The sequence below is a fragment of the Delphinapterus leucas genome, chromosome 6 (assembly GCF_059928025.1).
Source record: "Delphinapterus leucas isolate spDelLeu-1000000601 "Yukka" chromosome 6, BTC_Dleu_Yukka2, whole genome shotgun sequence".
Classification (NCBI taxonomy): Eukaryota; Metazoa; Chordata; class Mammalia; order Artiodactyla; family Monodontidae; genus Delphinapterus; species Delphinapterus leucas.
The window spans coordinates 71,310,721-71,336,319 of NC_143134.1; the positions used below are offsets into that span (position 1 = coordinate 71,310,721).

The 25,599-nt window shown below is 37.7% G+C and overlaps 1 protein-coding gene across 8 annotated transcripts in view; it reads left to right on the forward strand.

Moving 5' to 3' along the window:
* The window catches only part of RFX3 (regulatory factor X3), a 294,873-nt gene that overhangs the window by 257,194 nt on the left and 12,080 nt on the right, over positions 1 to 25,599 (forward strand). For 7 of the 8 annotated variants that reach the window (XM_089913244.1, XM_089913246.1, XM_022573601.3 and 4 more), the window contains one exon: positions 9,146 to 9,299. The exons of the other annotated variant lie outside the window; for it this stretch is intronic. In XM_089913244.1, coding sequence (XP_089769370.1) covers positions 9,146 to 9,299 — 154 coding nt within the window. The remainder of the gene's footprint in view (positions 1 to 9,145; positions 9,300 to 25,599) is intronic. 8 annotated transcript variants of the gene reach the window in all.

The window sequence follows — 25,599 nt, forward strand, 5'->3', positions numbered from 1 at the left end:
TCTGTGCTTTTTAAAGTATCGTCCAGGCAGTTCAGATGCATACTCAGAACCACCTAGTTAATTTCTTAATTTGATCAATTACAATTGTTTTCAAACCTAGCTGCACCTCAGAATTAGTGGAAAGAAGAACAAAACAAAACTAGGTATCTCCCAAAAACTACTGAATCAAAATCGTGGTGGTTAGAAAGTAGTGATTAGGAGTAGGGATAATCAGAAATTTTTTTTTCAAAAAGCTTACTCCTGGTGATTCTAATGCATAGCCAGTTTAGTATCGAATAATCTAGTAATACAAAATGAATCACTTTTTGACTAAAAGGATATATATATATATGTAAATGTATGTTTTTCTAGACATAGAAGAACCCCAGCAGAGAAAGATTACTTGATATATAATATCAAATGTTGGGGTGAACCATTGACCATAGGTCTACACCAGGGGTTGAAAAACAGAACCTGTGTGAGTTGGCATATATACTATATATATGACATAGGATGGAATTGACAGAGTTCCATTTCTTAAGCTAAGTTACATAAGTCATATTTTTGACCCCGGAATTTATTCTTGTGATGGGAGTTCATTTCTTTGCTTCTTTAGATAATGGTGGCCTCACTGGCTCGGGCCGAAAAGCCATGTCTACTTTGAGGTTTAGGCAGTCCCTAATTTAGTTCCTGTGCAGCCATGCGCATATCAAAGTAGTGACTACAGGACATACCACTGACTGTGGCTATGAGTACCCTATGGTCATCATCTGGACCTCAGTGGTGAGTCCAAAGCAGTTGTGAGGAGAGAAGGTATAGAAAGAAGTAGCAGAGTTTAGAGACTAGTAGGAATTCTGAACCCAGTAAGCCCAAATTACAGGATTTCCATCTTGTTTTGACCACCTTGATAAAGATGGAACCAGAGATCTTTTAATTATGATGGTAGTTGCTTGGTTTTTATTGTGACTTCTTTCTTTCTCAACTGATTTGGTCCAATTCTTATTTCTTAAACTGAAGTAGAGGTGTAGATTCACTGTATATGTTTAATTAGGAGTTAAATTATCCTTACATCCTGAAAACCGTTTTCTAGTGTCTAGCCCAGGGTTAAATGCAGTGAAAGAAAGTCTACCAGTTTTGTGTTGTTGTTTTGTTTTTGTTTTGGGGATGGAATAATTCCACGGTTCTGTCTCTCATATATTTAGTGCTTTTAGTCCATATGATTTGAAAAGCACCTTATTATGGTGCTGTCTAACTCTGTGACCCACTGATATGCTTCATTAAAGCCAGTCCTAGGTTTAGATCTGGGTGTCAGTGAGCAATGTGTTGATGATATGAGTTTTCCTTTGATATATGGGGAAGATTTGGAAAACATTATCACAGTATTCTCAAAGTAGATGTAGAAATAGTAGTATTAATAGTAGAATTCAAAATTTTAATTTGGGAACATTTCTTAAGAAGATTTCAGATATTTTCCCATTTGCTTGCAAGTTGATTTCATCCATTTTTTTTCCTCAGAAAATCATATAGATGGTATATGTGCTTCATGAATGATGAAACAGAAGTTATACTAGCTGTTGTTCCAAAACCTATATGACCAAAAGCAGAGTGCATCCTCTATATCAGAAAAAAGCAAGGGTTTTTTTTTTTCTTCTTACTGCTTTCTTATGTCATTACATCAGACTTGCCCTTACTCCTTCCTGAGGACTTTTTTTTCTATGTTTAGTTGATATCATTTTAGAAATACACTCCCGGAGCCTTTGTCTCCACAGAGATTTGTTGCAGGTATCTTGACAGAAAATTACTTACTTGTATTTCTTGTTCTCTGCAGATATACAAACCCAGTAGATCATCACTTGCCTGCCCTCTGTCCTCCCTCAGTTGGGGATAGTTGGCTTGTTATTGTTAGGCACTATTATGGTTATTATTTTCATTTCAAGAAGTCTTGAAGGCGTATACTTCAGGGCCACAGAAGGAAAGGCATATTCAGACAGATGCATACCTCCTGCTGGTAGGCGAAGTCAATAACTTAGAAACTTAAGAGCCTCTAAAATCTGACCTGTTTTTTACCGAGGCATAAGAACATATTGAGTAATGAAAACTGCATTCACAAACAGAAGCAGAATTACAGAGTATTTTTTTTAATGTTTTTGGCTTTTTTAATAAGATTTGGCAAAAAAAAAAAAAGAATTTGGCAGTCACATATGTCAGCCCTTCATTTTCTGAAGTTGATTAATCTCATAATTTCTAAAATGCTGTGTATATATTTATATGCATACAAATAAAGAAATGGACTGGCAGAGAATCATGATAGCAGCAGTTGACATGTTGCTGCAAACACCCTCTGCTCCAAACGGGGGTCTCTCCTTGCCTAACCTGGCTTTGCATGACTACTGCTGGCTCCCTGAGAGGTGGAAAAAATATCACCACCTTTCTTGGGCAGAAATGTAGAAGTTAAGTGGGCCATTTCTCAGCTTGTGTGTTTTGTGGATAACGGAACACAGAATTCCTCAGGGTCACCCTGAGGGTCAACCAAGTATCCCATTTTTAAAAATGAAATTTATAGCTTCGATACAGTGACTTGAAAGGGGGCACAGAGAACCTAGTTTGCCTACAATTGAACAATATATAAATCTTCCATAAAGTAATACTCTCAGAATCAGCTATAAGCACTGTTTGAGAAGAGCGTTCACGGTAGGGGGGAGGGGGTGGTCACAGGTGCGACGTTCTCATCTTTCTTCTTTGGAAGGGTGTGATGTATCCCCAAATACATAAAGAGGTGGATTGAGTATCATGTGTTTGGGGACATGTTTCATTTTCCACACCATGAGTTATAAAGATAAATACACAAAGGTATTTCTCATCCATTATAAAATAATTAACATTTATAACTCTGATTTTAAAAGGAGTTGAATTCATGGTAACTTAGCAACATGAAATTCAGTGGAGTCAATTTTGCAACATATCTTACAGAAGTCTGAATCAGACAATAGGTTTCCAATTAAACTGTTAATTGTGTCATTTGATACTTGGCTTGTAGGGCAGAAGCCCAACACAGAGAGCATGAAGCAGACATAGCATTAATAATATAATTCAACTGATTCTTTTCTAAACATATGACAATAATTTCTTAGCATGCTTATCAGTATTTTTAAAAATAACTAGGTATTATAACTGAAGGTCAGCACCCTTTTTTTAAAAAAATTTTCCAACAGAATTTACTATTACATGTGTACTTTATGCTGAAATACGGTGATTGCCCAGCTGTCAAATAGAATCCAAAAGCCTTAGCATGGCCTATAAGACCCTACATGGTCCAGCTGCTAGTGACCTCCGGGTCCCACCGTGTATTCTCTTTGCTCACGTCCTCCAGCCACACTAGGCTCTGGGCTGTCCTTGGAATAAAACAAACATAGTTCTGCCTCAGTCTCTGTATTTGCTCTCCTTTCTGCCAGGAAAGCTCACATGTTCACACGGCTCACTCCTTCACTTCAGTCTCGGTTCTGCTCAAGATATCACCTCCTCAAAAAGAGTTTTCCTGACACCCTAACTTAAAGTGCCAGCACCCATCACTCGCCAATCTCTTAATGTGACTTATTGTTTTTCATAGGGTTTAATCACTACCTAACTTTATATTTTATATCTACTCTGTTTTTATCAACTGTCTGTCCTACTAGAATGTGAGCTCTGTTGAAGCCAAATTTTTGTCTGACTTGCTCTAGAACAAGACCCTGGCACAAAGTAGGAACACAATAAATATCTATTGAATGAATGAATATGAATTCTCTTGGAATAAAAAAATTGACTTTGCATTTTGTTTAATAATATCAGAAAGCTACTCAGTATGAATATTCTTCTTAGTCATTTACATTATTTTAAGGGAAATATAAAGCCCTAAAAGTTGAATTTTGAAATATACATATAATTCATTCTATATCTGTGATATTTATCCCTGCAAAGATTTATTGACATTCAACCGGCCCACGATTCTCCTATGTTACAATGAATATCTTCTTTTTAAAATAAACAATTTTTGGATTATGAAATTAGTATATACTCACTTTAGAAAATCTGGGAAATACAAATACTATAAAAAGAATAAACTTAAATCATCCATAATTTTACTACCCAGAAATAACTACTGGTAAAATGTTTTCTTTCAGTGTTATATAAAATTGAGATCCAGTTGTTTATCAGGGTTTATTATCTGTATTTTTCCCTTAACATTTTTCATTTAACATTATACCTTAAGCATATCTTAAGAAACATACTTTTTAATGTCCTCACAATATTTCATTTTGTGTATGTCTCATACATAATTTAAACATCCCGTTTGTCTCTTATTCTTGAGCATTTAGGTGGTTTTTGGTCTTGTGATACAATTATAAAAAATACTGTAACGATTATCTTTGTATAAAGTTGCACATTTATCTTCAGATAAATTGAAATAAATTTGTACTTTTTAAGGTGACTAATACTATTTTAAAGAAGTGTGCTATCTCGATGCTTATAATAAAGTATTAAACATTCCCATTTATTTAGGGATAGGATTTTTTTAAGAATTATATCGATAGTTTCTATGTTAAATGGGCTCATATTATACTTTTTAGTTCTTGCACTTAACATTATATCATTGACATCTTTCCAAGTTACTGCCTATATGTGTACTCTCCCTCATTTCTTTAAACTTTTATATAAATTTACATATATGAATGAACCATTTTTTTTTACTTAGTATCCTACAAATGGATATTTAGTGTTGCCCCCTATTTTCTCACCAGTATAAATATTGCTGCAATTAAAACTATCTTTGCTTATTTGTGTAAATTTCTAGAATTAGAACTGCTAGGTGATCACACCAGTCAGAATGGCCATCATCAAAAAATCTACAAACAGTAAATGCTGGAGAGGGTGTGGAGAAAAGGGAAGCCTCATACACTGTTGGTGGGAATGTAAATTGATACAGCCACTATGGCAAACAGTATGGAGGTTCCTTAAAGAAACTGAAAATAGAACTACCATATGACCCAGCAGTCCCACTACTGGGCATATACCCTGAGAAAACCATAATTCAAAAAAACACATGCACCCCAATGTTCACAGTAGCACTATTTACAATAGTCAGGACATGGAAGCAACCTAAGTGTCCATCGACAGAGGAATGGATAAAGAAGATGTGGTACACACACATATATATATATATATATACACACACACACACACACACGCACACATATATATATATATATATATATACAATGGAATATTACTCAGCCATAAAAAGGAATGAAATTGGATCATTTGTAGAGACGTGAATGGACCTAGAGAGTGTCCTAGAGATTGTTCATACAGAGTGAAGTGAGAAAGAGAAAAGCAAATATTGTATAATAACGCATATATGTGGAATCTAGAAAAATGATATAGATGATCTTAGTTGCAAAGCAGAAATAGAGAAACAGACGTAGAGAACAAATGTATGGATACCAAGAGGGAAAGGGGTGGGGTGGGAGGAATTGGGAGACTGGGATTGACACATATACATTATTGATGCTATGTATAAAATGGATAACTGATGGGAACATGCTGTATAGCACAGGGAACTCACCTAGTGCACTGTGATAACCTAAATGGGAGGGAAGTCTAGAAGGGAGGGGATACCTGTATGTGTATGTCCCATTCGTTTTGTTGTTCAGTGAAGGCTAACACAGCTTTGTAAAGCAACGCTGCTCAGCCATAAAAAGGAACGAAATTGAATTATTTGTAATGAGGTGGATGGACCTAGAGGCTGTCATACAGAGTGAAGTAAGTCAGAAAGAGAAAAACAACATATGCTAACACATATATATGGAATCTAAAAAAAAAAAAAAAAGGTTCTGATGGACCTAGGGGCAGGACAGGAATAAAGACTCAGATGTAGAGAATGGACTTGAGGAGATGGGCAGGGGGGAAGGGTAAACTGGAACAAAGTGAGAGAGTAGCATTGACATGTATACACTACCAAAGGTAAAATGGATAGCTACTGGGAAGCACAGGGAGATCAGCTCTGTGCTTTGTGACCACCTAGAGGGGTGGGATAGGGAGGGTGGGAGGGAGACGCAAGAGGGAGGGGATATGGGGATATATGTATACATATAGCTGATTCACTTTGTTATAAACCAGAAACGAATACACCATTGTAAAGCAATTAAACTCCAATCAAGATGTTAAAAAAAAAAACAAAACATTGTCAGAGAGAGAGATAGCCTGCTTGTATTTTGTAAAAACAACAACTAGAAAACACTACTAGGTGAAAGCATTTGTGCATTTTTAGTTTCGACATGTGTTGCCAAATTTCACTTCGTAAATGTTTTGTGAATTCATGCTTGTAGAAACAGCAAATGAGAGTTCTTTCCCCATACCCTCTCCAACACTGATCTTTTAATGTCTTATAGTATAATAGATGATATATGGTATCTTACCTTTAATTTACATTTCTTTTAATTTTGAATAAGATTAGTCATATTTTTGTATACTTGTTAGCCATTAGTCTTCTCCAGGCTGTATTTTAAATAGCTGCTGTCTTTCTTCAGCAAGAGATGTGTACTTAGGAGTGAATATTCCACCCCATATTATTTAATTTTTCAAAATTATTTACTTCACATGATCAAATTTGGATATATGTAAAAATGTTAGGCAACTTTTTATTGTTATTTTTATGTTGTTTTTGCTTTTGCTTTTTAAAGTAGAGGATTCTCTGCCTGTTAAAATTTGTTCCATAGGAAAATAAAGTTTAATTTCAATAGCTATTAAATTTATAATAATTATTTTTATGAATAGGTGATGTGTTACTGAGTTTTGGGAAAAGCATGCATCGAATTATAACAGAATTTTGTCATTATATCTTTGACATATAAGTGAAAGCGTTAATTTATTTTTAGTGATTCTCTTATAGAGTTCCAAACTTAAGGTATTCATTAAAGTATTTGACTCTAAGGAATCATTCACCAGTACTGCTTTTTATGATAATGAGTATATTATTAACTCCAACATATGGAATAGTATAGTAATAGGTAGTTTTGCTTAAGATTTCACGTACATTATCTCATTTGACTCTCAGGCTAATCTTGAACCTTTAAATGTTGAATGACATACTCACAATCAAGATCACATGGTGGTTAACATGGATCTAACTCCAAACCCATGCTTTTTTTCTGTTTAGTAAATAGATCCACAGAATGAGAGACATCTGCCGTCATCCTATAGTAACACCTGTTCTTGCTGCCGTAGCCAAATGAGAGTCAGAAGCTCAGCTCCTCCTGTTTTGTGTATTAGGATCATAAACACTTATATTTGAGTCTTGTTCTATTCATTCATAAGTCTGTTTCACAACCTTTAACACATTTTGTCCTTGAAATCATCACGCAAATTAGGTAAGACCAAAAGTACTGCTTTCACTTTCACCCAAAAGGAAAAACACTCTCATGGAAATGATTTTTTTTTTGAGATTGATAGTGAATTAATGAAGAGCCAGGATCAGGATCCAGGGCTTTAGAGTTTTAGATGTACAAGGATGATCTGTCACTTGCCAAGTTGAATGTGTAGAATTTGATATATTACTAGCCTCTATATAAATAAGGTTGAAAATGAAACAGAAATGTAGTCTTCTGTTTTTCCATCTGTCTGGCATTTTACAATTCTTCATTGCAAAATAAGGCCTAGGAATATCAGCCCATACATTTGTGAGATTCTATCTCCTCCTCCTATCAGAGAATATAATGCCTGTTTTAGTTTGCATAGGACAGAAATCTCTAGAAAAGGACACTAAATGAAAGTGAGGAGAAACACACACATACACACACACACACACACACACACACACACACACACACACACACACACACACACATCCTACCCTGATTCTAAGATAGAAATACTAAAGAGATTTGAAGTGCATGGACAAGCTTAATAATTGACATGTCTTCAATGAGGCCAAAATTTTATTTTGATTCACTTACATTTTGAGTATAATAGAGTGTATTGTTAGTATTTCATTAATAATATGATTCAGATTTTGGTATTTTATAAATTAAACATTCATATTTTTCAAAGTTATGCATTTCTTAATTGATTTTATTATGCTATTTCTAATGGAAAAATCACCTTAATTTAATTTAATGGCAATCAGTAAGGAACTAGAATCACTTAATAAACTTACCTTCCAACAGAACTTGCAGGGATCCCTGTACATAACCGCCTACATTCTACATTGCCACATTTGGGAGCATTGCTTAGTGTGTGTGTGTGTGTGTGTGTGTGTGTGTGTGTGTGTGTGTATATATATATGTATATATATATATATATACATACATATATACACACTTTTTTAAAGATAAATTTATTTATTTATTTTTGGCTGTGTTGGGTCTTCGTTGCTGTGCTTGGGCTTTCTCTAGTTGTGGTGAGCGGGGGCTACTCTTCGTTGCAGTGTGCGGACTCCTCACTGCGGTGGCTTCTCATTGCGGAGCACGGGCTCTAGGTGCACGGTCTTCAGTAGTTGTGGCTCACAGGCTCTAGAGCGCAGGCTCAGTAGTTGTGGCTCACGGGCTTAGTTGCTCCGAGGCATGTGGGATCTTCCTGGACCAGGGACAGAACCCATGTCCCCTGCATTGGCAGGCGGATTCCTTACCACTGCCCCACCAGGGAAGTCCCTGCTTAGTATATTTTGTAAACTTGGTCAAATACATCTTTTTCTCACAGCGTACCCCAGAGGTCGTTATCATTGAGAGATACTGACACAGTGTTTACGTGTCATCAATAAGACCTTCACTTTGAGTTGCTTTTTCTTATGGTGATGATTTGCCAGCCTTCCAAAAATATTTTTTATTCAATTCTGACCCCTTTGTGAATTTAATAGAATCAAAAGACTTGCCTATGACAGTAAAATGGTTTTTCCCAGTTAATACTTGTCTAGCTCTAATAAGGATCTAGTCAAGTTTCAGTGAAGGTGACCTATTTACCACTCTGTTTGAAAGAGTTGAGCCAACTGCTTTCAGTAGTGAAATTATTCCATGGCAGGTTGTGTGCTATACCAGTCTTTTAGACCTCTAACTTCTTTTAAGAGGAAAATTAGATTGAACTCTAATCCTGCTCACTAACAATGGCTGCATATGTGTCTTTTCTCTTGGAACAGCTCAATGGTTATTCGGGACTTAACCCTACGCAGTGCTGCTAGCTTTGGCTCCTTCCACCTGATCCGTCTGCTCTACGACGAGTATATGTTCTACTTAGTAGAGCATCGTGTTGCTCAGGCAACAGGAGAGACACCCATAGCGGTCATGGGTGAGGTAAGAGAGGCTAAAAGAGCGAAGACCCACAGGGCTTTCTAAAAAGATCTGAATTTTATTTTAATCTAAATGTATTAATCATCGAAGCAACGGTTCCTAACCAATGAGTCTTGGACCCCAGAGGGCCTGTGTGGTTATTTCAGGGGGTCCTTAAATCCCTCTGTTCATACATATTTTCTTAGTCAAAGGTTCTAAAACTGTCGATTATATCATGTGAAAGTACATGGAATATTTAAATATGCTATAAAGGTGTCTATGCAAAAGAAAATCTTGAGAATCACTGAACTTTAAAAAATCCTTAATATTACTCAGCCATAAAAGAGAATGAAATAATGCCATTTGCAGCAACAGGGATGCACCTAGAAATTATCATACCAAGTGAAGTTAAGTCAGAGAAAGACAGATATTATATGATATCACTTATATGTGGAATCTAAAAAAAATAGTACATATGAATTTATTTACAAAACAGAAACAGACTCATAGACATAGAAAACAAATTTATGGCTACCAAAGGGAAAGCAGGGGTGGGATAAATTGGGGGGTATGGGATTAACAGATGCACACTACCACATATAAAATAGATAAGCAACAAGGTTTTACTGTATATAGCACAGAGAACTTGATCCAATATCTTGTAATAAACTGTATGGAAAAGAAATGAAAAAAAGTTTATAGATATATACATATATAAATATATGTATAACCGAATCACTTTGTTGTATACCTGAAACTAACACAATATTGTAAATTCGCTATACTTCAATTTAAAAAAAATCCTTATTGACTGGAAAATAAGAAAGATTGATGCTTCTGATAAGGCTAAGGGCTAGGAACTCAGAGGAAAAAGTTAAATATGTATTTTGTAGACTCTTTTTCCAAGTGCCCAAGAACACAATGAAGGATAATAACAATGATGATGAAACTAATAGCTACCATTTTGGGGGCACTTACTATGTGCCAAACACAGTCCTACGTCCCTTATGTATAATAAAGCATTTAACACATACAACAACTCTTTGAGATAGGTGCTACGTTATCCTGTTTACAGATGAGAATCTGAGGTTTAGGAAGAAAGCTAAGACACAGAGAGATTAAAGGGTTACATAGCTAGCAGACAGTGGAGACCTGTTTTGAATATTCAGTCTGATATTCATACCCATGCTCCTAATCACTAAAGGTGTAGGAAAAAAATTCTCTTCTTCTTAATTTCTGGATAGTGTCAAAATGTATTTTCAACATGTCGTAAAGCTAAAATGCTAAAGTTAATATACACAAGGGCTGGTTAATATAATGAGGGATAGATGCACATGCACAAACGATTCAGCCCTGGCTCACTTTGTTGTATTGAACTGGGTTTTGATTGAATCCAGATTTTGCTGGATTATGCCAGGTTAGGCAATGTTACATATTACTGCCCAAAGCAGTCAAGAAGACATGTTCACTTTTAAGCTATGTGTGTGTGCTTATTTAAATTAAAAAAGTAAAAATAAATATTAGATGATTTTCCTAGTTTAATAAATATGATGATAAAGGTATAAATTTAAAAATATATTAAAATACCTCAAGGACCTTTATAAGTATTCTAATATAAATAAAATACATGTGACTTTTATTCAGAAAGTTGGTTAAAATATTCTTCTTTCCCTCTTTAAAATCCCTTGCTGTATGCTGATCTATATGTGTTTGTATGTTTCTTAATGGTGATTGTGCCTAAATGATGCCAATTATGTGTATGTGAGATTAAGCAAGATTCATTTTAGCTTTTAAATTACAGGCAGGACCTCATCATTGACCAAAACAATCTGGACTTTTCTTAGATTTGAGTTCCCCTCAGTGCCTCTTTCCTTAGTTCTCTTATAGATGCCTGGTTGCAAAATGCCCAGTTGGCAAGTAGATTAAATACGATAAAATTTTTTAACTCAGGGCTCAAAACTTCTGAAATAGACATGCCTTTTGGTATATTTAACACATTTGGCAACTACCTCATATGCTCCAGGACTTCTTTAACAGGATAACCAGGATAATGATAAACAGCGATTCTCATTAACACCATGTGGCTAATCCTGATGCGTGATCTCTGTTTCCCCTGCATCTCTAGGGAACAAAGCCTGTGGCCATGAGCCAGTGATACAGTGTGAAGACTTAGCAACCTCCTCATATGCTAATACAAGCCGTACTGGCTCACCAGTATTAAAATGGCCTTATATAGCCTATACTGCCAACTAATCATTGTAATGATTTAATTGACATTCTTTTTTACTATAGTAAACAATGTAAATGAATAAGACAGATTGCCACATGATTCAAAGATATAATATAAATAAAGTCTAGATCAGAAAGTAAGGTATAAATACCTTCTCTAAGATCAAAGATCTAAGCATACCTCTTGATTTCTTTGCTTACTATCTCCTTACCCAATTTATAGGAAAATCCTTTGAGCTGTCTATGCTCATCCATTATTCAGCCAAGGCCAAGTAAAGCTAATTTTACAGGCTTGATCTCCCCTTAAAACATTGATGCCTCGTAGACCAATTGGCCGTTATAGACCTGTTGGCCATGGTCATATTATCATGTCTAAAATTTCTTGATTCTTGGGAAAAGGAGAAGGAAATTCAAGGGAAAGGAAGGCTGTTTTCTCATGCATCTCTCACGTGTTATCCTAAGCCTACCCTAGAAATGAGATTGGAGGTAAAAAAGACTTTCATGTGTCAAGCCTCAGCTGCATTCTTAGCTCCGTAAATGACCTCCCTTTCCAAACCTCAAGTCCAGAAGTGCCTGTGTATATAATGGGAGCAACACCGCAGGCCAAAATCCATTGAAATCCATAAAAATCACCATTACCCTCAATTGCAGCAAGCGGTTTTCGATCATCAGTAACAACCACCACAAAAACAATAATAATTGTCACTATTTATTGAGAATTTATTATACCCTTAATGAAATTAAGCTCTTGATCTATCTACTAATGGTCCTTTCTCAGTAAATGGTACCCTCCCTGTAGATCATGTTGGATACGTGAGCATCATCTTTATGTATCTTTCTGTCTTGACCTGCATATCCAACCAGTTACTAAGTCTGCCCTTTCCCAAACTCCCCATAGTGCAGTCAGTATCATCTTATGAAAATGCAAACCTGATTGTGTTATCCACACTTAAAACCCTTTAGTGGCTTTTTCTTCTTCTACTTAAGGAAGAAAAGTCTTCCCTTGGTATAAGATCTGGCCCTGTCTCTCTGATCAACCTCACCCTCCCTCTTCCAGGTCCTTCTGCTGCAATCACAGTAGTCTTTTCTCTATTCTTATTCACCAAGCTTTTCTCATCATTGGACCACTGTGTAAACTGTGCGTTTACCTGGAGCCCTCTGCCTGACTCTCCTTGCCCATTCTAACTCCTTCATGTCTTAAATATCAGTTCCTCGAGGAGGCCCAGTTTCCCCCAGACTACGTTAGATGCTCCTTTTCTCTCTGATTTGTACTTTTACTTTTCATTCTAGAACCTACGTAATATTAATTGCGTGATTCTTTGTATGATTTGTGTTATCAAAGATTTAATGCCTGGAAATAATGGAGAACTTTAAGTCAGAAGAACTAAACTCTACTTATAGTTCTGTCATTTATGGTAGTATAATCTTGGGCAAATTGTGTTCACTTTTGTTGATTCTCAGACTTACCTCTAAAATTAATTTATTCATTTATTTAACAAATACTTCTTATGCATCTACTCTAGACCAAACATTATAATGTTTAGGATGTAGTGATGAACAAAATGGATTTTGATGCTGCATTCAAGGAACTTATATTTTAGTAGGGGATACATATTTGTTAAATGTTCATATAACTACATAGCTATAAATTCTGATAAGTGCTGTAAAGGAAAATTAAAGGGATATAGGAATACTTAAAGAATAATATTCACTTGTGAGTGAATATTATTTTTAATCTATTTTACAGACGATGAAATGAGACACAGAGCCAGTCACAGTCACACAGAGTCACACAGCTACTAGGTTGTAAGATCAGTTTCTGAAACCAAGCAGCCTGGCACCAAAGCCGTTGCTGTTTATCTACCATGCTTATTACCTGCTGCAGGATGGGGTGAGATTGGAATAAGAATAGTTCAGAAATCAGTAAAGGGACAGCTGAAAAATAGTCACAAACTTTATTGGACATCTGTTTTACCTTTATAGGTGCTGTATTTGGGAGAGGTGTCAGGCAGCTAAATAGATCCATAAGCAAAGGGAAAGGTTTCCCTTTCAAAGTAACTTAAGGATAATTAATACATCTTTTCACTAATGTGAATTCAATAAATGAGTTTTAAAATTAACATTATTTACATTATTTGAGCAGGCAAGAGAGACCAATACATCATGTTTTACATATAAACACAGTATACAAACATGCAAGTTTTATTTTTACATTCCCTGTAGCACTGACATTTCAGTTGTTGAAATGAAGGCTACCATGTAATGGAACCCCGAAATGAAACAGCATCACCACCATGAGTTTTCTTCTAAACGTCAGCCTGCTACTACATTAGTACTGAGCAGTAAGTTACTTAAAGCATCTGCATTTCCAAAGTTTCATTATTATTTTTATTTTTTGCCTAGATGATAAAAAGGAAACTATTTACTGCTAAGATTTATGCAGTTTTTTGAATTTTTATTTAAATATTGTAAATATGCCAATAGAGTTTCTGGCAGTGGTGAAATTTTTAAGAGTAGGAATAAAGTAAAATAAACAAGTTGCATCTGTTTGCTCACCTGTTAAATTTTTTAAAACATCATAAGGTTTTCTGTACAGCTCTGACAAGGAAAATTGAGCAGAACATATCCTTTTATTTGGATTTTATGAGCAGTTGAAGGATATTTAGAAGTTAATGGCATACATGCTTTATTTCTTTAAAATATACGTAGTCTTAATATATTCACTGAATCTACAAATTTTTATTGCTTCATAAAATGATTTTCTGTGACAAACATTTTTATATTTAATGTGTTAAATATATTTAAATTGCCTTTATCATAATTTAATTATACTTAATATTATATCTTTGTAATCAACTTTTTGAAATAAAAATAGGAACCAAAAGCTGCTTTAATTGCTCAGCTGTGAATATCAATATTAAAAATATAATATTTTAGTAATATTTTTAGGGAAAAAAAATTGAGGAACTCTTAAGGGTTTACCATTAAAAGAAAAATGTCTTGGCTTCAGTAAAATTGATATACTCAAAGCGAAAGGGGAAAAAGCTCTTTAAAATTTAAAAACTGGAGAAGAGCAATAATAATTCACAGGCAAGCTTTTAGGATAAAAGTTGAGTGAAAAAGTTCCATTTGACGGAAGTACAACCATTGTAAATATGCATGGATGCTTAAGATAAAATCAAATTAATGAAAAATAGATTTCAGTGAGCATTATTCTAGTGCAACTAGGGAATACACTGAAAATGTACCTGTTGAATAATAGACTTGTTATAGAATATTTTAAAAGGGATGAATCATATCACAGTTGAAATCATTTGCAGGAAAAAAAAAACATCTTGGAACAGTAGTAACTTAAAAAGTGTAATGAATACTTGTCAAAAGTTATATTAGTTATTCTTTATAATAAAGCTTACTGTTTATTAATATTTTTCTAATTGAAGACTGGTCTTGTGACAACTACTCTGCTAAATGTCTTACATTTTTATGTAATATTCACCAAAACCTTACAAGGGATATGTTAGTGTCCCCATTTCACCCATAAGGAAAACAGAGGTTGAAAGTTGCCCAGTATCAGAACTAGTGGTAGCGCTAACTGTAGGAAGTGGGGCTGTCTCACTCCAAGTAGCCAAATCGGTTCAATCCACATTTTAATTTTTCACCATATAAATTGTTTATAGACAGTTGCGGAATAGGGACTAATTTATTTCTGTCTGTACTTTACAACTCCCCCAAATGCCTGCACACTCGCAATCATGCACAAACCAGATGCCTGGTATGAAAGCTTTCATTATTTTGTTCCAAGGCTTCTTTCCTCTGCATTGCAGGATGCATCTTGATAGTCCTACCACCCTTCCCCTTTCCACTTTTTGTTAGTAGATGTTCAGAATATGCAAACTAAATGGAATATTAGTCTAAGCAAATTGCAGTTGGAAAGCTAAATCTGCCAGAAGACAACAACAACAACAAATTACACCCTTCAGCTCCTCTGTACCCACCCACAGACCTAAATCAAAGTTATGGTTTTAGAATTTGCAGTTTGCTTTTAGCTGTAAATCTGCTCCTCTACATTAGCACAATTCTAACAACTTGAAAATAAATGATAAAAGTGACTCCCTGGAAAGCCTTTCTCCTCCACCTTCATCCTCCAAGTTCCTAAGAATTATCTCTGTAGATGCTCTCCTGTATTTTTTTCTCCTCTTTCCTGGTTTGTCATTCTGTTCCTTACTCTCCTTGCATGTGAGCAAAGCACCTATTGACTCAGCAGCCCAGGGCTGCAACCCTATCCCTCTGGGATCCCTGCTCATTAGCTTCCTCCACTTGGGTTTCCTTCCCTGCTTGCTCTGGGCTCTAACCTCTCCTCACATCCTCTTCAGGGAATGGAGTTTTGCTTACAGCTCTGGTCTAAACACAATCCCACAATAGGTCCCCAAAAATACTCATTCAAGGAAGGAAGTACAAAAGAATGATGGAAAGACAGACAACCAACCAACAGAACTTCTCATTTCATTTCATGATGGACATACTGGATTTCTATATCAGGAAAATAATGCTCCTAGACCAAGAAGAGCTCCCTTTCCCCAGAGTACTCCTTCAGTATTTCAGAGAACCTCCGTTATGAAGTTGGGTTTTCATAAGTGCTTACAACTAGAGATTAGTTTTCCTGAAGTGTTTGGAAGTGGGAAAAGAGAAGAAAATAGAAATCCAGGAATTCTTGACATTGTTCAAGAGCTAAAATGATCACTGTAGACGTTAGGAAGGGAAACTCGGCACACTGTCCTCTTCAGCAAAGTCCGCCGCTGGGCTCTTTGCTTAGCAACAGGTTAGCCTGGTAGCCCAGCCTCAGAGTCAACTAGGTGTGAAACGTTCCCTGGCCTAGATTAAGCATGACAGCTCCCCCTGCTGGCCTCCTTGCCATGCTCTTATCATCCTGTGCCCAGCCCAAGCGGCTCTGGCCTTCCATTGTCTTTCTGGTATTTTTGCTCAGACACAGGTGAAGTTGATGGTTGCTGGTCCTCCTGGTAAAGAAATAGTCCTTGTTTGGGATGGGTAATTTCCTCAATTCACAGGAATTGTTTTCTGCTTTTCACCATCGCTATACTAAAATATACTTTCATAAGTATGAGAGATTTTCAGCAAGTATATGGGCCAGTTGTGATGATCCTTCCATCACTTCAAATCTGATTCATCCTAGTGGTAAAGGTCTGCTTGGTACAAAGATAACATGTTTCCACACTTCCACCACCCTTGTCTCTCCAGTTAATAATTTCCAAAAAAAAGGGAAGTGGTATAATCAAAATAGGTACTCCTCTGACATAATAAATTGATATCATGCTTTCCTGATAGACAGTGAAGGTGGCCTCCGTGGGAGCTTGTCTTTAGTTAAGAGCACCAAGGTTCTTTCTTTTCAGCCCATAGTTTTATTTACATAAAGGATATGCTGCCAGGCCCAACCCTAGCATTTGGGTAAATAGATCTTGGTAATAACTTGGAAGGCTGGGTTTAAATTTAAAATTCTTAGGCTCCTCCTAGTTCCATGCCAGAAAATGGTGACATAGACATAGTTGACCCATGGCCCACCCTGTGGCCCCTAGACCACTCCTCTTGTGTATCATTCCCTATCCTGTATTGTGAAGAGCCTGTGCTCATGCTTGTGGGCACCTCAGTCCAGTGTTCAGGTTTTGTCTGCCCTTTGCAAATAGCTGCACCTCCGCACTGGCTCTCCCTTCGTTCTTCTGATCGGTGGACTTAGGGAGAGACCTGCACAGGCCTGAAAGGGGACTTGGGGCTTTAGGCAGGGAATTCTGGGATCTCAGGTAACAGAAGTATGGTCTGGGGGTAGGAGTGAAACACAGGCTCCAGGAGGGCACATCCACGTGGCCCAGTGGACTCCTTGTCTGTGGGGAGGGCCATGGCCACAGGAAAGCCAGAGCAGGGCTCTCCGTGGTGTGGGGCTCAGGACAGAGGACCCTCTTGGTTTGGCCTAGTGGTAGCATTAAATGTTACTGGTTTTGAAATTACTTTTCTCCTGAAAAGCAACTAAGACCTGTATTCCTACTTCTTCACTACCTGCGTGCTCACTTATCAGTGCTTCTTAGAGGTGTTTCTCCTTGAAGTATAATGGATTTACAATATTATATTAGTTTCAAGTGTACAGCCTAGCAATTCAGTATTTTTACAGATGATACTCCATTTAAAGTTATCACAAAATAATGGCTCTATTTCCCTGTGCTCTAAATATATCCTTGTTGCTTATCTATTTTATACATAGTCATTTATATCACTTCTTAGAAATTTTGAAACAATATAAAGGTAGATAAATTACTGTGTTCCCAGGGCGCGGAGGGCAACAAAAAAGCCTGAACAGTCAGAATCATGATGAAAATATGCTACCCGGGTAGAGAGTAGCCAACAGCGCAAGTTGCCAGGATAGCTGGCTAGCCTGAAGGGGTAGAACCAACAGCAAATATAGGGCAGAATTTGCCTTGCTGTGAAGCAAACGGGCAGAAATCTTAGCCATCTTAGCAGGCTTCAGTAAAACTATTTGGAAATACATAGAAAAGTCCACTTCCAGAAAAACAAAAACAAAAAACAAGGAACACAAGATTTTACCAACTGGAGCACTAACATGCCTTGCGAATTTTTTAAAATCAGAAATCCCTTTAAAGTCAGCAATTATTTTTCCTCAGTTGTGAAATCCTGTACCCGTGCTAAATGCAATGCTTTGACTAATTTGGTTCTCATTTGGAAGACATTAAAGAAAATAATAATGTTCTGAAATCCCTTATGATTGAAATTTCAAGACATTTCTCTCCACCATCAAAAACATTCAAAATAGTTGCCACTACCTAATCCTTTTGTGATCGACTCTACTAACTTCGGTTAATAGAACTGAAATCATAGGAGATTGTGCAGCTATCTAAGGTTTGTAAAGTTCAGAACATTACAAAGTTCAAGCTAAGTACAGAATGTTGAAAGATTAGAATTGGGTCAAGAACTTCCAAATCTGCATGGGAACAATCTTCCTGCTTTTATAGGAACTGCTTTAAAGGCTCTTACTCCTTTACTGACTTCTTAGAAGAACAGAGCGAGAAGCAGTTGGTTAGGTCAAGGTTTACATGTTGACATTCATCTGAGCTCGTCAGCTATTTCTGGTTGTGTGATCATCCTCATTACGCTAAAGGTACAAAACATACACACACACACACCATCCTCGTTTAGGACAGCCCTTCTCATGGTATTTGCTTGAGCCATAAATGGCTTGGTCAGTACATCAAGTGACTTCAACTTCAGCCGTAGACTGAGTTTATAGTGTCAACAACCTTAGGTCAAAGCCTAAGGAACACTTCCATTCTGAAGCAGTACTCCTTGTAGCCCCACTCAGCTCGAGACATTTCATTTTAAAATCACCCTCTTACGGTTTTAGGGTTAAATGGAATTCTAGGACTTCAGTATTTGAAAATTGAGTCTTGAAGACATTAAACCCTGTCTATTTCATATATGTGGAAACCTGAGGATCAAAGAGTATTATGTCTGGGGTCACAGGACTGATAGTGGCAGAGTTGGGATTCAAACCCAGGTCAGGCTGGCCCCACACCCCAAGTTGTTCGACACCCAAATTTAAATTTCATATTTCCCATTTAATACCTTTGCAACCTGGGCAAGTTATATATACGTATATCTCAAGAAAACTTGAGTTTTCTCATCAACAAAATAAACATAAGAACCATTCCTTCACAGGGATGTTGTGAGGACTAAAGTAGGAAGGAAGATAGGTATAGGTTGTTAGGTATAGGTAGATAGATGGGGTGGATAGGCAGGCAAGCAGACAGGCACATACAAGGTACCAGATTTTTGTTAGTTCCATTTCCTTTCCCTTTCCTTTCCATAAGTATATAAATATCTGAAGTTATGTGTATTAGTCAAGAGGGACTATATTTGGTTGCCTTCTACTCTGAATTAGATTTTTTAATATTGATTTTACACTGACAATCCAAGTAATACTGTGTTGAATTAGACCGTCATTTCTTGACAATACAAACATAAGCTTAGAAGTTGAAATTAATAAAACAGATAACATAAAGGCATGTGAAGTCTTTAATAATACTATATTACAAGGGGAAAATAGCCTGTAGACTGTTTTTGAATGGTGAGTCAAATGATTCATGGAATTACAAAGCATCCAACCACATTATTTGGGATGTAGCCAAAGTGGTAATCAGAGGCAAACTAATTCAATGCTTTATAAAACACCGCCAACATAATAGAATGGGGAAAGGAGTCAATTAGAAAAGAAAATGGCAACATTAGGGAGGAAGCATAAACATAATTGGGTCTAACTAGACATAGCTAGACTTGGATAAAATCTTATCAGTAGGATTGATTGAAAGGTCTTATATGTACTTATGAAGCGGGAAGAAAGTATTATATATAAAATTATATATATATGTAAAATTTATGCAAGTTAAAAGGTAAATGTCCCAGAGAGACATCTCATGTCAGCTAATCCCCCGCTAGCACCTTGGCATCTGGCTGCAGCGTCTATACAGCATGGATCCTCATGGAACCATGGAGTAGCGTTAACACAAGAGGGCTTTTCCGAGGTTGTTGGAGCTGCTTGCTGTGCAGTTTGGTGGCACAGGTTGCTCTCATGAAACTGTCCAAAGGACCAGTATGTATGTAACTGGTCCTTAGTGTGTAACTTTATCATCAGAGTTTCTCCTTAGGCCTCCGTTTGGATGTGGAGCTTAGGGCTGTTCTGGCCCCACTACTCAGTAGCTTTTGATTCCCTCAGTTTTGACTTCCACTTCTTTGTCGGGAATGACTTCCTTATGTGTCATCACTAACAACTTTCAGCTCTGTGATCTTGGTAAACTTCTTGGATGTATGTGTGCTTCCAATAAGTCTAAACCTTGAAATGCATGCTGTGAAAAACTGTCAGAGGTAGGAAGTCTTATACATAAAATTCGAAGTCTGTAAATGAAAATAAAGAACAAATGCCCTTAGTGAGAAATATATTACAAAAAATGAATTTGTGCCTATATACAATACTATCCCACCTCACCCCTAATGAAGAGCACAAAACAGACAAAATTGAGGGGAAAATTACTGTGTTACAAACGGCTTGATCTGGAGGATGTATTTCCTCCAATAGTAGAAAAAAATTTACTGTCAAATGATTTTATTCAGGCAAATATGACAGGTTTTTTTTGAGGTAGCTTAGATGTGTGTAGTAGGCGGTATAATGACCCCCAAAGGTGTCTACATCCCAACCCTGGGAACCTGTGGATATGTTAGTTTACAGATGGACTTAAGGTTACTAATTAATTGACCTTAAAATAAAGAGATTAACCTTGATTATCTGGATTGGCCCACTGTGATCACAAGGGTCTTTAAAAGTAGAAGAGAGAAGCAGAAGAGTCAGTGTCAGAGTGATGTAGTGGAAGAAAGACTTGACCGGACATTGCTGGCTCTGAAGATAGACGGGGGTCACACCCAGGACTGTGGGCAGCCTCTAAAAGCTGGAAAAGGAAAAAAGAAATTCTCCCTAAAAATTTTCAGAAAGGAATACAAACCCGCCGACACCTTAATTTTAGCTCAGCGAGACCCATTTTGGAATTCTGACTTCCAGAATTAAAAAATAGTAAGTTTGTATTATTTATAGCCACCACATTTGTGGTAATTTGTTTCAGCAGCAATAGGAAACTATTACAGTATAAAAGCTAAATTGCTCTGAATGAAGTCAGTTATTACTTGTGGATTATGAACTCTTCCTCCAGTATATTATTTTTTTCTTACTTCCTCCCCTCCTCTACATACATCTCACTGACATGTCTCCATGGATGACTCCACCCCAAAAACCATCCTCATCTAGAACTATTCCTTATTTGCTTTTACCAATGGAGAACTTACGCTATTGGACTATCTCTTCACATCTGCATCCAAATTGGAAAAAAAAACTCCCCACTAGGGAGGCTTGCCCCATCTAAATCACTAATACATGTAATCTTTTTCCCAGTCTCTTTTCCGTGCAATCTTTCCTCGTATCCTAGACTTCATCCTCTTCACCCACTAATTGACACAAACACCAACCTTTATCTGTCTCTGTCTGTACATACAAGCCTCCATAGGAAAAGAGAGGAAGATTAGTCTTCCAACTGATTTCCATCTTTAAAACTTGACCCATGTTTCTTTCCTTGTGACCATCATTTTTTGATGAAGCTGGTTCTTAAAGCCTCTGGTTCTATATCCTCCCTGTGGCCAAAGTCTTCACACCTTCCTTAAAGACAAAATCTTCCATTCCCTTCACTGTCTGTGAACTGGACCAAATCTTCTAGGGTTTACAAGTTCTTTTAGCCAAAGGCCAGCTCATCATCCATTTTTTATAAAGTTTTATTATAACACATTCATGCCCACTCATATAACTATCATCTATGGCTATTTTTGCACTATAGTAGCAGAGCTGAGTAATTGCAACAGGACCGTAACGCCTAAAATATTTACTATCTGACCCCTTACTAACCCCTGTTCTAGACCATACACTTTCATATTTTGGTGCCAGCATGTAAATCAGTTATACATTGTGTGTGTGTGTGTGTGTGTGTGTGTGTGTGTGTGAGAGAGAGAGAGAGAGAGAGAGAGAGAGAGAGAGAGATTGTATCTGTCTGCCTGTAAATCTATAAATCTGGGCATACCAGCAGAGAGATTTTGTGGTAAGATGTGGTTTCTATGGAGGATGTTTACCTGGCTGCCCAGATGATGTGGTTATGATTACTCACTAACCTTCCTCCCCAGGATGGGGTAAACTCTTCCAGCAGGGAAAGCATCCCCACGGGTGAGGTCTTCATCCCAGTCCTTGAACTCCTTCCTTCTATCCCCAGTCTCTGTTTTGTGGGCCCCCGTGGATCCTCACCAGTTTGCTGTCTGAGCCCCCTGGCTTCCTCTGCATTGTTTCACTTTCCAGCTATTACAATACAAGGCTTGCCTCCCTTATTGTGGAAAGTTCACTGCTGCTGGATCTAACCTGCAATGGTCTCTGCAGTATACCTGTGGGCTGAGCCTGATTTCTCTCATGGTGCCTGTGCTTAGGCCTCACAGTCCTGTGATGAACTACTTCTCAGCTGCTTGGCCACAAGTCAGGGTCATACTCAGGGTTGCTCTCAAGGATGCTGCCAATAGTCACATAGGCTGTGCTGACCAGTCTCCCATTTATACTTCCTGGCCATTACTACTCGTCATGAATTTATGGTCTAACAGACTCCCACTGCCTGCCTTGACCACACATTTTTTAGTCTGCTGCTGTCCAGGAGCATGCTCATTATTATGACCGGTTGTCAGGGCCTGGAGAAATGGTTTCTAGGCAAGGAGGTCTTTCTTCCTAAAAACAACAGCTATGCTTTCTCTATGTTCCATTCTGTTTCTACTTCAGAACGTTCCCTATTTATCTATCTGGCTGACAGAACTTTAACTCCTATGTACATCAAAGGCCATATGCTTTCTACCCAGAGCACACTTTAAATCCCTTAATTTATATTCTTTCTGCCATGTAGGAAACATACATACTTTCTCTCTCTCTCTCCCTCTCCCTCCCACTCCCTTACTCCCTCCCTTCCTAAACTGATGGTCAGAATATCTGGTCTCAAATCTAACACCACCATATTTCCTTACAATGCTAGACAGATGAACGTGTTTTCAGTAGCTGCAGGATTGAATCTAAGCTCCTTACCTATAGCCAGATTCGTAAGTTTTTTGTGAGGTGCTGATGAACAGTGACAGGGAAGGAGACGCTTAAGTAGGGCTGTGAGGAAAAGCCTCTCTGAAGAAGTGATATTGAGAAAGTGATACTTGAGGTCATCATATTTGAGAGGAAGCCAACTATATGCTGAACCATGAAAGTACTTTATAAGCTGTCAGACGTCACCTTAGTGAATAGTAGTCCCCTCCAGTCCCCTGTGCAGCAGGGGAAATTAGAAAGCAGTAAGAGTTTTTCAGTTTCTGAAGCTATAACTTTTCAGTAATCTCTGGACTTCCTTGCCAACCTCTACTTTTTTTTTTTTTTTTTTTTTTGTGCTACGCGGGCCTCTCACTGCTGTGGCCTTTCCCGTTGCGGAGCACAGGCTCCGGACACGCAGGCTCAGCGGCCATGGCTCACGGGCCCAGCCGCTCCGCGGCATGTGGGATCTTCCCAGACCGGAGCACGAACCCGTGTCCCCTGCATCAGCAGGCGGACTCTCAACCACTGCGCCACCAGGGAAGCCCCAACCTCCATTTTTTTAATCCAAATCATGTCTCTCCTCCTCCTCTTCTGTTGCTAGCGTGTCCTGGCCTCATTTACGTCCCTGTCGTCTCTCTCCTGTCTGTGATGCCGCCGTCCTTATGCCCGCTCTCAGTCTTCCCTGCCTCCCTTCCCTTCCTTCCTCCCTTCCTGCTACTTTGACTTGCTGCTCCCTCCAAACTCCCTTTCTAATAACCCTGTGGTTTTAAAACCTTCTTGAAGGTTTCCCAGGCTGCGTTGGTTTTTGGCTAAACTACCTGTCCTTTTTAATGTAAACAACTTCTGATACCTTCAGAAAGAGGGAATATTTCCAAATTAATCTGACTGGAACTTGGCTGGCAGAGTGCCTAGCACATAATAAGCTCTCAATAAATATTTTTTGAATACTGAATGAACGAACTGATTGTCCTTATCTTACCTACTCTATCTGTAGGATTAAGGTGTTTTTTTTCCTTAATCACATGTATATTCTTTTTTTTTCTTGGCTGCGTTGGGTCTTCGTTGCTGCGCGCGGGCTTTCTCTAGTTGCGGCGAGCGGGGGCTACTCTTTGTTGCGGTATGCGGGCCTCTCACTGCGGTGGCTTCTCTTGTTACGGAGCACGGGCTCCAGGTGCGTGGGCTTCAGGAGTTGTGGCTTGCGGACTTCAGAGTGCAGGCTCAGTAGTTGTGGCTCACGGGCTTAGTTGCTCCGCGGCATGTGGGATCTTCCCGGACCAGGGCTTGAACCCGTGTACCCTACATTGGCAGGCGGGTTCTTAACCACTGCGCCACCAGGGAAGTCCTCAAATGTATATTCTTTCCTCACACATAAAGTGCACATAAAAACCTTCACCTTCCACTATACAGGAATATCAAAACCTCTTATTCACAAGATTTTTATTTTAAATCTACTGTATGTTGTACATATGGAACTTTGTCATTAATCCCAGAGACAACTACAGGCATTGGCAGTATCGTGAAGATTTTTTTTTTTTCTTTTTTTCCACAGTGTCCCTCACAGTGCATGGTCACAAGCCCTCAGCATTGAGTATGCAAATGTTTATTTGCTAATGCTAATAATGATTACAGAGATTTCGATTGTTTTTGGTTTTTATTTTCATCATCCTGAGTAATCAGATGTATTCATTCAGATTAAGCAGAAATTTTCAAAGGAAAATCTTTCTATCACGTTGTCATATTTTCAGTTAAGTAGCAACTAAAAGCAGTGTTTCTTTCGAAGAAAAATTTCCGTATGTGTTCAAAGTTTGGTTTTAGCCACTTTGCATGATATTATTGATCACCGATGGCAGTAATAATTTAGTCTCAAACAACTTTTCAAGATTTATCAAAAACAAATGGTGTATTCACTTTTTATAGATGTGGAAGTATGTTTAGACTCATCACTGCCAACTCATTTCCAGTATTGGGTCCTAAGTGTTGTTAAGTAGTCATTTAAAAGAAATAAAAATCTTCCTCTGTGTGTCAACTAGAAATAACATATAAGTGACCCTTCAGCTTTGGGCATTCTCTGTTTATAGTTCTAAAAATTTAAATAATACCAAAAATAGGTAAAGAATCCTGTTGTGTTTTTTGGTGCTTTTATTATATTCTTTAATTCAAGAAATCCTGTACAATTTAAACTGTGGTTTTTATTTAGACTAACATAAGGTTCTGAGCCATGTGAACAGGAACAACTTCAAAGCAACAGTTCAGTATTTATGATTTTATATTTGCTGCCCATGGGACGTAACTATAACGCAATGGGGCGGTCCTTCAAACAGATATACTAAGAGTTGTGCAACCAGGAGGCCCTTGTCCCCTTCAAGGCAGTCACCCCGGGAGGCT